We start from the raw sequence: 14,035 nt of genomic DNA on the forward strand, positions 1-14,035 counted from the left end.
ATTAATTCGGTCTAAAGAGTTTTAGCCAATTAATTTCAAATCATTGGAGCTCATGATCTGTAGGTCCATAAGGTCCCTCTACTAGCTCGTAAAACATGAACACCTTGAATTAGTAAATTAAGTGAATTTGGAATTATATCAATTTGAAGTGTTCAAATTGAATTTAGGGTTTGAATTTGAATTGTTCAAATTCAAATTAGAAATTGTATAATTTATTTGATATAATTAATTAACGTTTAATTTATCAAAATTAGACGATATTTGAGAGTTTATAATATTTAAATATTGATTTAAATATTAATTACATGAGTATGATTCATATTTAAAATTAGATGTGTTATTAATTTAATATTTGAAATTAAATTACTATTTAATTAATAAAATTTGTTCAATTAATTAAAAATCAAAATTAATTTTCATTTTATTTCAATTTCAGAAATTGAAATATCAATTTTGATTTTAATTAATTTTGAATTAATGAAAATTAAAGTTTGAAAATGGAAATTGGACTTTTGAACTTGGTAGTGGATTTTTCTATATTTTGGTGTAGTAAAGAGGTGTTTATCCTAAATTAACACACCTTGCCCATTAATTTCATGCATTTTGAAGTGGCATAAGCTAGTCTCTCGAGTGTCTGCATGAAAGGGAATGATAAAACTCTTCAATTTTGAGATTGAAAGAAGGTAGATGATAACGTGCAGTAATGCATGTTATTACAATGGTACATTACCTCATCAATGGGGTGATTTTGTTACAATTTTATGAATATATAAAAAACGGGGATTAACCCAAATAGATGGTTTTATGTCTATTACCTATTCTTCCTGGCTTGCGTTGATAAAAAATGTTAGATTGCGTTAAAAAAATATTAAGTTCATAACATTACGATCGCATGTGTCCATTGCATAGAAACAATTAATTTTTGTATTTTTATGCAGAATATGCATTGACACAAGGCGAAAAGCGCAATCACAAGAAATAAACGGTCGAGCGCAACATTACCGTAAGACTTTGCGGTGATTTGTGCTCGCAAACATCTGCTCAAGAAGGATTGCCGCATAGAGTCGCCGCAACTTGGTGGGCGTATTTGGGTGAAAGGCATAATTAATCACGATGGGACAAAAAGCTGATGAGGTCGAATCCGAATTAAGTTGACAAGCCACTGACGATAACAACTACACTTAGCTTTTCGGTGACAAATATTCGGTGCATTAGTCAGAGAATTAAAGTCATCCCATCTGTGCAATCATAAGAGAGAAGTCGTCTTTCACCCCAAAGGCTCTATAAATATCGAAGGCATCCTAGTTCAGCTAGTTTGAATACTTAGAAAATTTTTCTTTAGAATAACTTTGTCCATAGTTTTCCTTTTTAATTTAAGGCAGAGCAAGAGAAGAGAAAAGATGCTGGAAGATTGCTTAGGACAACTTGAGAGAGAACCCGGAGGCGTAGAAAGCAAAGAACGGGCCAACTCTCGCGAGAGCGAGACTATCTTTTGAACAAGAGTAGAAAAGACAGTGTAAAAGCCTGGGAAGCAAGAGATTACTACCAGGCTCTTTATTCTCTTCTTGCATTGTTATTTTGTACTTCAACTTTATATTTATACAATGAAAGTTCTTATTCTATATCTATTCACTCTCTTAACACGCATAAGTAGTTAAACTAATCGAATGGGTTGAGATGAACTAAGCTAACATGACCTAGGATCTTCATCACATGCGATTATCTTGTTTTATATTGTGCCCAACACCCCTTTAGAGCTACTCGAGAGAGAGTCTAAAGAAAGAACCTAAGACTTGAGAGAGCTAGGTTAGAATCTAGACTCGAGAGAGCGAGATTAGATCTGCATAAACAAGAGATAGTGACTTAGAGATAAGCTCTGTTTGTCAACCTGCATCGCATGCACCCTAGAGATAGGTATGATATTATGTGGTCACCTTATTTTTGTGTGTGTCATTTTGTCATCGCATAAATAAGAATAGAGGCTTATGTGTAGGTCCTATAGACTTATCGCATATATCGCATGCGTTCAGAAGCCGTAACATTCGCATCGAGAGATGGTTTACTATTGTATATGTGTTGTATGATCGCATAGCATGAACGCATCCTAGGAAGTGTTAGCTGAAACCCTTCTCAACCAGTTCACCGCATACTCATCGCATCTTCCATTTTATCTACTCTTTTCGAAACTCCGCCGCATTCGTTTATTTTTATTACCGCAAACAACAAACCAAACAAATATTTGAGTTACCGGTTACTGCAAAGTTTTCGTGAAAAATTATCACCGCATACCATTTTCCCAAGTCCCTGAGTTCAACCCTGGACTTACTAGGAAACTCAGTGGGGTTTATACTTGGATTCCACTGAAAAAACTTGTTACTCAACGCAATTCCATCACAGCATTTCATTCCATATTTTCACCGCATAAAATAACGCATCAGTAGACTACTTAAAACTAGTTTATACAGAAATTGTTTTTCCCTCTCTAAAAATCCACACCAATTCCTTCACAAATTCAGTTCAATTGTGAGTTCAATCACTCAAATTCAAGGCTGAGAATAGTAGAGAAGATCTCTTGGTGGTCCACAACTTAAATTAGAGAAGATTGCAACTCAAATTCATGTTTGAAGAAGATCTTCAAAGGTATGTGTTGAAACCTTCTTAATACCCTATGAACATGCTTATTTTGATGTCAAAATTAAGGAATTAGAATGCTTAATTATCTTGTTTTCTTCCGCTGTATGTTTCTATATTCTAACAGTAACACTATCGGATGTGGCCTACTCTGTAGTTGTTATAATTTGTTGTAAAGTGCTGCAAATGAAGTGATCCTTATTCGTTCATATATTGATATGAGAAGTGAGGGCGTCCTATGCAATGAGTTTGCATAAGATCGAACCAAGAAATGAGTCACTCTTATTTTACAACATTGTTTACTGTTTAAGACTGACTATTTCAAAACGATGACCTAGGTAACTTAACCTTAATTCTGAGCTAACTATGAAGTCTTGTTTATTCGAGATTATCCTTAGAAATAAGGGTGAGGGTTGGCTCAACAGCGCCAGTTTAATAAGCCTCCCATTTCAGGGGTAAGACTGGGTAGATAGCATGAGACATAGGGTGCAAGATGGAATTCATTTCTACCTATTTTTAGGGATAGTAGAGATGTTGTTCTCTTAAGTGCTGACTTCGGGTCTTGAAAAAGGGGCCCCACACTCTCATTGGTCTGAGAGGGGCTCGGTTTAGTGATTGGATCACAAAATAATTGTTTATTAGAGGATTAGTGGGACTTAAGAAGCAAGATGTAATCTTGAGAGTAAAATAGCTACTGACCCAGCCGTTATTACGAACAATCTATGAATGGTTAACTTACTAAACATGGTTATATCGAGTGGACAGAATATCTACAGTGAGAGGAGTTCAATTATTGGACTTTAGTGGAGTGACCCTGTAGTTAACGAATAGTGGTTAATTAGGTTAAAGAGTTTAACCGGTTATCTCGGATCGTTGCAGCCCATAGATGTAAGTCCATGAGGTCCCCCTACTAGCTCATATAAAACTAAACCTTAAAATAATGTGATGTACGAATTCGAAGTGTTCGAATTTTGTTTTTGGAGAAAAGCGTTATGTCACACACCCCGCCCCCCTCCCAGATTATCCTCTTAACTTGGAAAATAATGTGAAGGCAGCAATTACCAACCCTTTTATGGCACTTACTGTCTAACTAACTTGTTTAGGAACTTTGAAATAACATAATTAATATTCAAGAACTAATGGAACTTCAAACATTTAAGACAAACTTAGGTCACCATACCTAGTAACTCATAACATGTACATACAGAAACAAGGTTTAGTGGGTCCCACACACTCAAAACAAGTCCCTAGTATGCAACACATGTGTACAAATATTTACAAAACAAACACCTAGGCTTCCTTCAATTATAACTTTAAGTGGCAGAGCAGCAGTGCAACTATCTGCTGAGGAGATGATCTCTACCTAGAAAGGAAAACATTTAAAAATAGGGTGAGCTACTAGCCCAGTGAATGACTTAATAAAAATATAAATCTCATGTTTAAACGGAAAGCTAGAAAACTGGAAACCTGTCAAGCAAACATGCACACTTTTAAACCCATCGTATCTGAAAACATAGCTAAAGTTGAGAGAGAACTCTTTTGCTCGATCTTTCAACGTCAAATATCCTTATTTAAGAGAGAACCTTTTGCTCAATCCCTCAAATATAAGCCTGGGCTGGGGTGAGAACCCTTTTGCTCAATCACCTTACAACCAATATTAGGAAAGAACCCTTTTGCCCAATCCCACCTACAAAACTAACCTTTCATACGTGCACGCAGAGCTAAATTGGATCCTGCCCACCTTACCATAACTTCGGTGTCAAGGATCATTACTGCAACTAGGTACTACTACTCAGATACCTTCTTTAAATACTTCAGTATCGAGCTCATCATAATTTTTAAGTAAGTATTTCCATTGAATAAGCTTACTGAAAACATGGTATCATAAAACATAACTTCTAACGCATGCTTCATGTAATTAAGTACATCAATACTTTAAACATGTTTTAGAAACTTTCTTTTAAAACTAGCATGCGTTAATCATCTTTTCTAAACTTGGTTTGTTTGGAAAACTTGCTTTAGAGTAAGCTAGCATGAGAATAAACTTTCAACTAAACATAAATTTACTAAAATATTTGGAAAACATTTATAGTTACTCACAGCCTTGTGCGTTCCTCCTAGGGTTGATAGGCTTCTCCTATTGTCATTAACCCTATGAACATGAACAACGAGTTTAGCCAATATTTATGGCTTCTTTGTGAGACCAACTCAAATAAACTAGCACACCAACGTAACGCTGCTCAACCTTTGTGCTTAACACTCAGCGCATACGCCCGCTCAGCCTGATGCAAGCCTGCACACCCTCGCACGCAGCTTAACGCCTTCACCTGCATAGGACCTTGCGTCAATCAGCCTTCCCGTGCACACTCACAAATGCCTCTGCCTGGCTATTTAATTTTCTTACTTGTTCATCCTAAGTAGCTACCTACTTATTCAAGATTTTCATATTTAACTTATAATTCAAATAACTTATTTTCCAGCCCTTTTCTTAGAAATTTTTCTTCTACAAACTTGTTCAAAATTGTCTTAACATGCTTACTTTCAAATTTGAGCTCAGAATTCCTCATGGTTTATGCTTTAAATCTCATAGGGTTCTATAGTTTGTAATTGTAATGTACAAACATTTTATTTATGAAATAAAATATTTGATGTTTTATTTCAAAATTAGTTACATTAACCACAAACCAATAAACTAACATCCAATGTTATCTTCTAGCTTAAACATCTATGTAGAGATATATGGGTGGATCATGTTTAAGTGATAACCTAAATGATCTGTAGTAGATGAATACGGCTGGATACCTTATCCTGGTGACACTACGAGTATGTCCATTTTATAAATGTTATAATTGTTATAAAGTGCTATAAATGATTTGATCCTGATCATTCATGTGGAGACTTGTGAGTGGGAATATTCTATACAAAGGAGTTTGTATAAGACCAGACCACGAGTCTCATTATATAACGTCGTTCATAATGGAGACCTACATTTTATTAGGATGACTATAGGTAACACGACCTGAATCATGAGTGAGTTATGAACTCTTGCCTATGAAGGCGGTCCTTTGATTTGTATAAGTGAGAGTGGATAGATCACTGACTTAACAAGCCTACCATTTTAGAGATTCTTCTGATTTGGGACCTGGGAACTATAAGGAATTCACTCCTTTCCCAACGTCGGGGTAAGTAGATAAATTGCTCCCTTAAGGGTTGATTACAGGGCTTGAACAATGTGGTGCCATACCCTCTCTTGGACCGAGAGGGATTTGGTCATAGTTGGACTATGATTTATTGTTCATTAGAGGGATCAGTGGTACTTAAAGAGTTAGATGTAACTACAGAGGCAAAACGGTAATTTTGATCTAGTTGTACTTACGAGCAATTTGTGAAGGGTCATCGTACTGTTGATTGGTTATATCCAATAGACACAGAAATGTATTTGTAGTGTGAAGAGTGCAGACAGTCTTTAGTGAAGTATCTGTCCATTAACAGATGGTGAATAATTTAAATTAAAGGGTTTAACTAATTATTCACATACCGTTAGAGCTTCAAGCTATAGGTCCATAAGGTCCCCTTAATAGCTCAACGGGATTTAATGAGAATAAATTTTTGGATTAATTTGAATTGTTCAAACTAATTTAAGAAATTAATTATATGTGAAATAATTAATTTAATTTAATTATATATTGTAACATCCCACACCTTTTTATTTATTTATTTTTTGTGTAAAACTTTTCCCTTTTCAATAATTGTCCTTAGTTGAAGGACATGTTTGGAATTCTGAATTTAAAGTATAAATGCGAGGATTTAAGTGTTGTCGTGGAATTTATTCAAAAATTTTTCAATTTGGAAAAAGTTATGGTAGGAATTAATTATTTTTGGAAAAAGGAAAGGAATTAAATAATATAAAGTGGGTTAAGGAAAAAATCTAATTAAAGTTATACTATTTTCCTTTTATTATTATTATCATTTTTTTATTTTATTATATTTTTATAAAAAGCACCCCCTCCCCCTGACCTTCTCCCTCACCCACGCGAGCCACCCCCCCCCCCCCCCCCCCCCCCCCCGATTTCTACTTCCTTCCGCACGCCCAGCCGCCACACCCAAGTCGCCATGCGCCTCCAACCGACCGCTGTTCGTCGACCTTGAAGCGCTACAAGTGCGCTTTCAACCGGTCGCACCACTGCCACCATTCGCCCAGCTGTCGACCTCCCTTCAACTGCGTTGCTCACCGTCGTAGGTTTCGGCCGACCAGATCTCGCCGGTCAGACCACGCCGCACGCCGTCGTGCCTTCCTTCGCCGCACGAGCCGGACTGCCGCCGCTCCCGTTTTGGACCATCGCCCTGTGCCATTTTTGCCCAGGTCAGAGCCCAGCCACCGGATCTGTGCGTCCACCGCCTCGCTGCCGCCCTCCGTTCGCCGTCTACCACCGCTGTCACCTTTGGGTTCGCCGGATCTGGCAATTTTAGGTAAGTCTTTTGTGAAGTTGGGTGGGAGTTTGGGCCCTATTAAGTTTGGAATGAAGGTTAACTAATTCGAATTATTTTTGGCCTTAGTTTTGAATCGAGGAAACTTTTGGAGTGGCTGTCCAGCGGGTTCGAGATCGTTCGACAAGAGTTTTGGTAAGGATAATAGTCCTTATTGTTGGTTTGTGGGCACGCTCTAATTTCTAAACTAGGTTTGACTTAACCCTTGTATCCTTAAGGTTCCAAGTTGTTGTCCTTTGGGGAGTTAAAATCTGTTGGAAGGAGATTTTGGAGTGGTTGTTAACCAAGTTCCTTGGGTAAGCTATTGGGTATTGTGGTTTTGAATCTGAGTTGTCGCAATTATTTTTTTGGACTGAAACTTAATGGTTGTATTCATATGGTAGGGTCGTTTCTTCAAGCCGCAGCCACCGTTTGATTGTTTGAGTTTATCTATGGATTTTCAATTAAGGTAAGTAATCTTATCACTGGAACCGCCCACGGGTCAGGCTCTAGTTGTATGCTAGCATGATAAGTGTATGTTATGCTAACTATTAGCATGTTGATTGACAATATGACTTGAATCAAAGTATATTCTAGCACAAATTCTGATTTGTTTACATACATACCTAAGTGCTTGATCGTTAGTATGTGATAGTATGTGTTTTCATATGTCGATGTCTGATCTGCTGGCATTGAGGCATACTTGTATGTTATGGCTTTATGATATAAGTTATACATGGATGATGTATAATATGTTGTTAAGAATTATGGGTATATGATGCAGCCATGGTATTAAGGATTTTTATGTATGCTTTAGACTCATACATTGTTGAATCTTAGCATGTTAAGACTGTGTGAATATCCTCATTGATTAGTTTGATGCTTGCCAGTTTATGTTTCCTTCGGGATTCACCAGTTTTGTGTTTTCTTCGAGATTCACCAGTTTGTGTTTCCTTCGGGATTCACCAATTTTGTGGGCATACTTAACTATAATAGGATAGGACTCGGTCTCTTATATGTTACATGTATTTATGTGCCATATGTGGGTATCTAGAGGACACAGATGCCTAGCCTGACCCCAGTGGTGGGGTTACTTACTGGGTATTTTATACTCATTCTTTCTTATGTTGATGTTTCAGGTAAGAGTAGAGATGCACCAGCGATGGCGCAGTGGAATTCATGATCGAGCCACTGGGACTAGTTTTTACGCTTCCGCATCATAACATTTAGAGTCCTTATTTTTCCCTTAATGTTTAGTTTTATCGTTTTAAACTTATTATTAAGGATTATTTCTTTTATATACCTTTAATAGTCTTTACAAGTTATGGGTACCCTATTATTGTTCTAACAATTGCATTTAATAAATGTCTTTTGAACTTCTCTTGTTTAATTAGCATTTATTTCAACATAACTGGGCGCCGTTTTAAATTCTATGCATGCATTTATTTTAGTAACGACCTAACCTAAATCCTAGGGGGTCGGGTCGTTACAGTTGGTATCAGAGCCCATGTTTTGGGTTATGTAGACTGACTTACTATGTAAGTCTAGGTAGACCCTGTGGCTAGTAACGAATTCCTTGTCATCGCCAGGTACGTTCTACTAACGAAAGTTTCCATGTGTATATGAGGACAGTGTGTAGTGTTTTAAACACATGATGTCTGAGAGAGACCTAGAAATAGTTAGCTAACGTACGAATTTATGACAGAACATGGCACCTAAACGTAAAACAAGGAAAACAGTTAGAAAAGAAATACCAGCAGAGAGGGCAGGGAGTAATCAAACTGTTCTGGCGGCGCCAATTCCGCCTCCGACTCAAGTGGATGAAAAGGCAATGGAAGCCCAAATGAGTGAAGCTGTTGCAACCGCTCTGATGGGGAAGCTGCAAGAACTGATCCGTAGCACGATGGCAGGACAGCCTGCCTAGACTCAGGCTCAGAAGGAACCAGTGCCACCCGAGCCGTTATGACAAACCCGTCCGCAGGACAAGGACACGCAGAGCCTGTCTCTCAAGGCCAAGCATTTAAGGGATTTCCGGAAGTATGACCCTCGTCCCTTTGATGGATCATTGGGAGTCCCCACCAAGGCAGAACTGTGGTTGTCATCCATTGAGCTGCTAACCATGCCAGCATAGATTGCTCTCGTAAGGAGGTTATCTTTAATCCTACTACAGGAGCTAGTTTTAAGTTTAAAGGGCTTGGAACCGTAATTCTACCCAAGGTGATATCCGCATTGAAGGCCATAGGCTATTCGACCAAGGAGCCTTAGGCTTTATGGCCAGTGTGGTAGACACCAGGGAGAACGAAGTTACCTTGACTTCAGAGCCAGTAGTGAGGGATTTTCCAGATGTGTTTCCAGAAAACCTTCCCAAATTGCCCCTGCAACAGGAGATAGATTTTGCCATTGAATTGGAGCCAGGCACAACCTCTATTTCGAGGGCCCCGTACAAGATGGCCTCAACAGAGTTGAAGGAAATGAAGGTCTAATTGCAGGAGATGTTGGACAAGGGTTTCATTCACCCTAGTGTGTCACCATAGGGTGCACCCGTTTTTCTTGTGAAAAAGAAGGATGGATCGTTACGTCTGTGCATTGACTACAGAGAGTTGAACAAGGTGACCGTCAAGAAAATATATCCCCTTCCCAGGATCAATGATTTGTTTGACCAGTTACAAGGAGCTACGGTATTCTCTAAGATTGACCTCCGGTCAGGGTACCACCAGCTGAGGATAAAAGACAGTGACATATCCAAGACAGCCTTTCGTTCAAAGTATGGACATTATGAGTTCATAGTGATGTCATTCGGCCTAACGAATGCACCAGTAGTGTTCATGGATCTAATGAATAGGTGTTCAAGGAATTCCTCGACACCTTCGTGATTGATTTTATTTATGATATTTTGATTTATTCCAAGACAGAGGCCGAGCATGGGGAGCATTTGCAGAGAGTTTTAGAGACATTGAGGGCCAATAAGCTATATGCTAAGTTTTCTAAATGTGAATTTTGGTTGAAGCAGGTGTCCTTTCTAGGGCATGTGGTATCCAAGTAAGGTGTCTCAGTGGATCCTGCAAAGGTGGAGGTAGTTACGGGTTGGGCTCGTCCAACCACGGTCAGTGAGGTGTGCAATTTCCTGTGGTTAGCAGGCTACTACAGACGGTTCGTGAAGGATTTCTCTCGCATAGCCGCCCCATTAACTCAGTTGACCCGGAAGGGGGCAGCATTTGTTTGGAATGAGGCTTGTGAAAGCAGTTTCAAGGACCTCAAGCAAAGGCTGGTTTCAGCCCCAGTTCTCACAGTACCAGACGGATCAGGTGGTTTCGTCATTTTCAGTGATGCATCCAATAAGGGGTTGGGATGCGTATTGATGCAGCAGGGTAGAGTAGTTGCTTATGCTTCACGTCAGCTGAAGAAGCACGAACAGAATTATCCCACGCATGACTTGGAGTTAGCAGCGGTGGTTTTTGCTCTCAAGATCTGGAGACATTACTTGTATGGGGAAAAGATACAGATCTTCACCGACCACAAGAGTTTGAAGTACTTTTTCACTCAGAATGAGCTAAACATGAGGCAAAGAAGATGGTTGGAACTAGTAAAGGATTATGACTGTGAAATTTTGTACCACCCGGGGAAGGTAAATGTAGTGGTAGATGCTTTAAGCAGGAAGGTGGCCCATTCCGTAGCTCTCATTACCGGACAGACTCACCTATGCAGGGAACTGAAGAAGGCAGAGATTGCAGTAGTCGTGGGGAAGGTCGCGACACAGTTGGCACAGATCTCGATGCAACCAAGCCTAAGGCAGAAGATTATTGATGCGCAGCGAGACGACCCTTATTTGGAGGAGAGGGTTCGTAGAGAGAAGTCAGGCCAGGATAGCGAATTCTTTGTGTCAGCAGAAGGTGGCCTCCTTTATCAGGGGCGTCTGTGCGTGTCGGTGGTTAGTGACATTAAGGAGGAGCTGTTGTCAGAGGCTTATAGTTCCCTATTCTCGATTCACCCCAGTAGCACCTAGATGTACCAGGATCTGAAATGTTACTACTGGTGGAATGATATGAAAAAAGAGGTTGCGGAGTTCGTTAGTAAGTGTTTGGTGTGCCAGTAGGTGAAAGCCCCAAGGCAAAGGTCAGCAGGCTTGTTACTACCATTAAATGTACCAGAATGGAAGTGGGAGCATGTGTTTATGGAATTCATCGTGGGGTTGCCTCGAACAGTTAAAGGTTTCACTGTGATATGGGTCGTTGTAGACAGGCTTACGAAGCTAGCACATTTCATACCTGGAAAGTTCACCTTTTCAGTGAATAAGTGGGCATAGATATACATGAAGGAAGTGGTAAGATTGTATGGAGTACCCGTGTCCATTGTGTCGGACAGAGACCCTCGATTCACGTCTAACTTCTGAAAGAGTCTCCAGGCGGCATTGGGGACCCGATTAAACTTCAGTACAGCGTTCCACCCTCAGACTAATGAGCAGACAGAGAGATTGAATCAGATACTGGAAGACATGTTGCGTGCCTATGCAATAGAGTTTTCCGGAAGCTGGGATGCTCACTTGCACTTAATGGAGTTTACGTACAATAACAACTACTAGTCCACTATTGGGATGTCACCCTTTGAGGCCTTATATGGGAAGAGTTATAGGTCCCCTGTGTGTTGGGATGAGGTAGGAGAAAGGAGATTGTTAGGACCTGAATTGGTGTAGACCACAAATAAGGCCACACAGAAGATCAGGGCTCGTATGCAGACAACCCAGAGCAGATAGAAGAGCTATGTCGATGTAAGACGTAAGGACCTGGAATTTGAGACTGGGGTGAAAGTGTTCTTAAAGGTGGCACCCATGAAGGGTATTCTAAGGTTTGGCAGGAAAGGAAAGTTGAGTCCGAGATTCATTAGACCTTTCGAGGTCCTGGAACGAGTTGGCCTTGTAGCTTACCGTTTGGCCTTGCCCCCAACATTGTCTTCGGTTCATAATGTCTTCCATGTTTTGATGCTAAGGAAGTATGTGGCAGACCCATCCCATGTAGTTGACTACGAGCCCTTACAATTGAATGATAACTTGAGCTACAAGGAGAAGCCCATAGAGATTCTTGTCAGAGAAGTAAAGACATTGCGCCATCGGAAAATTGCTTTTGTGAAAGTTCTGTGGCAGAACCACCAATTCAGGGAAGCCACCTGGGAGCGAGAGGTTGAGATGAAGCCCAGTACCCAGAGCTTTTTCAAGGATGAACTTTCGAGGACGAAAGTTCGTTAAGGGGGGAAGAATGTAACATCCCACACCTTTTTATTTATTTATTTTTTTGTGTAAAACTTTTCCCTTCTCAGTAATTGTCCTTAGTTGGAGTACATATTTGGAATTCTGAATTTAAAGTATAAATGCAAGGATTTAAGTGTTGTCATGAAATTTATTCAAAAAAATTTCAATTTGGAAAAAGTTATGGCAGGAATTAATTATTTTTGGAAAAATGAAAGAAATTAAATAATATAAAGTCGGTTAAGGAAAAAATATAATTAAAGTTATACTATTTTCCTTTTATTATTATTATTATTATTTTATTATTATTTATTATTTATTATTATATTTTTATAAAAAGCCCCCCCTCCCCGATTTCTTCTTCCTTGCCGCACGCCCAGCTGCCGCACCCAAGTCGTCGTGCGCCTCCAACCGACCGTCGTTCGTCGACCTCGAAGCGCCGCACGTTCGCTTTCAACCGGTCACACCACTGCCACCATTCGCCCAGCGGTCGACCTCCCTCCAACTACGTTGCTCGCCATTCGTGGGTTTCGGCCGACCAGATCTCGCCAGTCAGACCATGCCGCTCGCCGTCGCGCCTCCCTTCGCCGCACGAGCCGGATTGCCGCCGCTCCCGTTTTCGCCCAGGTTGGAGCCCAGCCACCAGATCTGCGCATCCACCGCCCCGCTGCCACCCTCTGTTCACTGTCTGCCACTGCTGTCACCTTTGGGTTCACCAGATCTGGTAGTTTTAGGTAAGCCTTTTGTGAAGTTGGGTGGGAGTTTGGGCCCTATTAATTTTGGAATGAAGATTAACTTATTCGAATTAATTTTGGCCTTAGTTTTGAATCGAGGAAACTTTTGGAGTGGCTGTCCAGCGGGTTCGAGATCGTTTGACAAGAGTTTTGGTAAGGATCATAGTCTTTATTGTTGGTTTGTGGGCACACTCTGATTTCTATACTAGGTTTGACTTAACCCTTGTATCCTTAAGGTTCCAAGTTATCGTCCTTTGGGGAGTTAAAATTTGTTGGAAGGAGATTTTAGAGTGGTTGTTAACCAAGTTCCTTGGGTAAGCTATTGGGTATTGTGGTTTTGAATCTGAGTTGTCGCAATTATTTTTTTGGACTGAAACTTAATGGTTGTATTCATATGGTAGGGTTGTTTCTTCAAGCCGCAGCCACCGTTTGATTGTTTGAGTTTATCTGTGGATTTTTTATTAAGGCAAGTAATCTTATCACTGAAACCGCCCACGGGCCAGGCTCTAGTTGTGTGCTAGCATGATAAGTGTATGTTATGGCAACTGTTAGCATGTTGATTGACAGTATGACTTGAATCAAAGTATAGTCTAGCACAAATTCTAATTTGTTTACATACATACCTAAGGGCTTGATCGTTAGTATGTGATAGTATGTGTTTTCATATGTCGATGTCTGATCTGCTACCGTTGAGGCATACTTGTATATTGTGGCTTTATGATATAAGTTATACATGGATGATGTATAATATGTTGTTAAGAATTATGGGTATGTGATGCAGCCATGGTATTAAGGATTTTTATGTATGCTTTAGAACCATACAATGCTGAATCTTAGCATGTTAAGACTGTGAATATTCTCATTGATCAGTTAGATGCTCACCAGTTTATGTTTCCTTCGGGATTCACCAGTTTTTGTTTCCTTCGGGATTCACCAGTTTTTGTTTCCTTCGGGATTCACCAGT

General features: G+C 39.8%; 1 protein-coding gene across 1 annotated transcript; it reads left to right on the forward strand.

Annotated features, from left to right (window-relative positions):
* Window positions 1–9,368: 9,368 nt before the first annotated feature.
* On the forward strand, window positions 9,369–11,101 carry LOC150038721 (uncharacterized). The gene is made up of 4 exons (XM_090314253.1): window positions 9,369–9,575; window positions 10,007–10,108; window positions 10,166–10,546; window positions 10,724–11,101. Exons 1-4 carry the CDS (start codon window positions 9,369–9,371, stop codon window positions 11,099–11,101), a joined length of 1,068 nt encoding a protein of 355 aa, XP_090170379.1.
* The last annotated feature ends 2,934 nt before the right edge of the window (window positions 11,102–14,035 follow it).

This window comes from Benincasa hispida, chromosome 1 (assembly GCF_027475165.1).
Source record: "Benincasa hispida cultivar pf3 chromosome 1, pf3_genome.v1.1, whole genome shotgun sequence".
NCBI classification, from domain to species: Eukaryota; Viridiplantae; Streptophyta; class Magnoliopsida; order Cucurbitales; family Cucurbitaceae; genus Benincasa; species Benincasa hispida.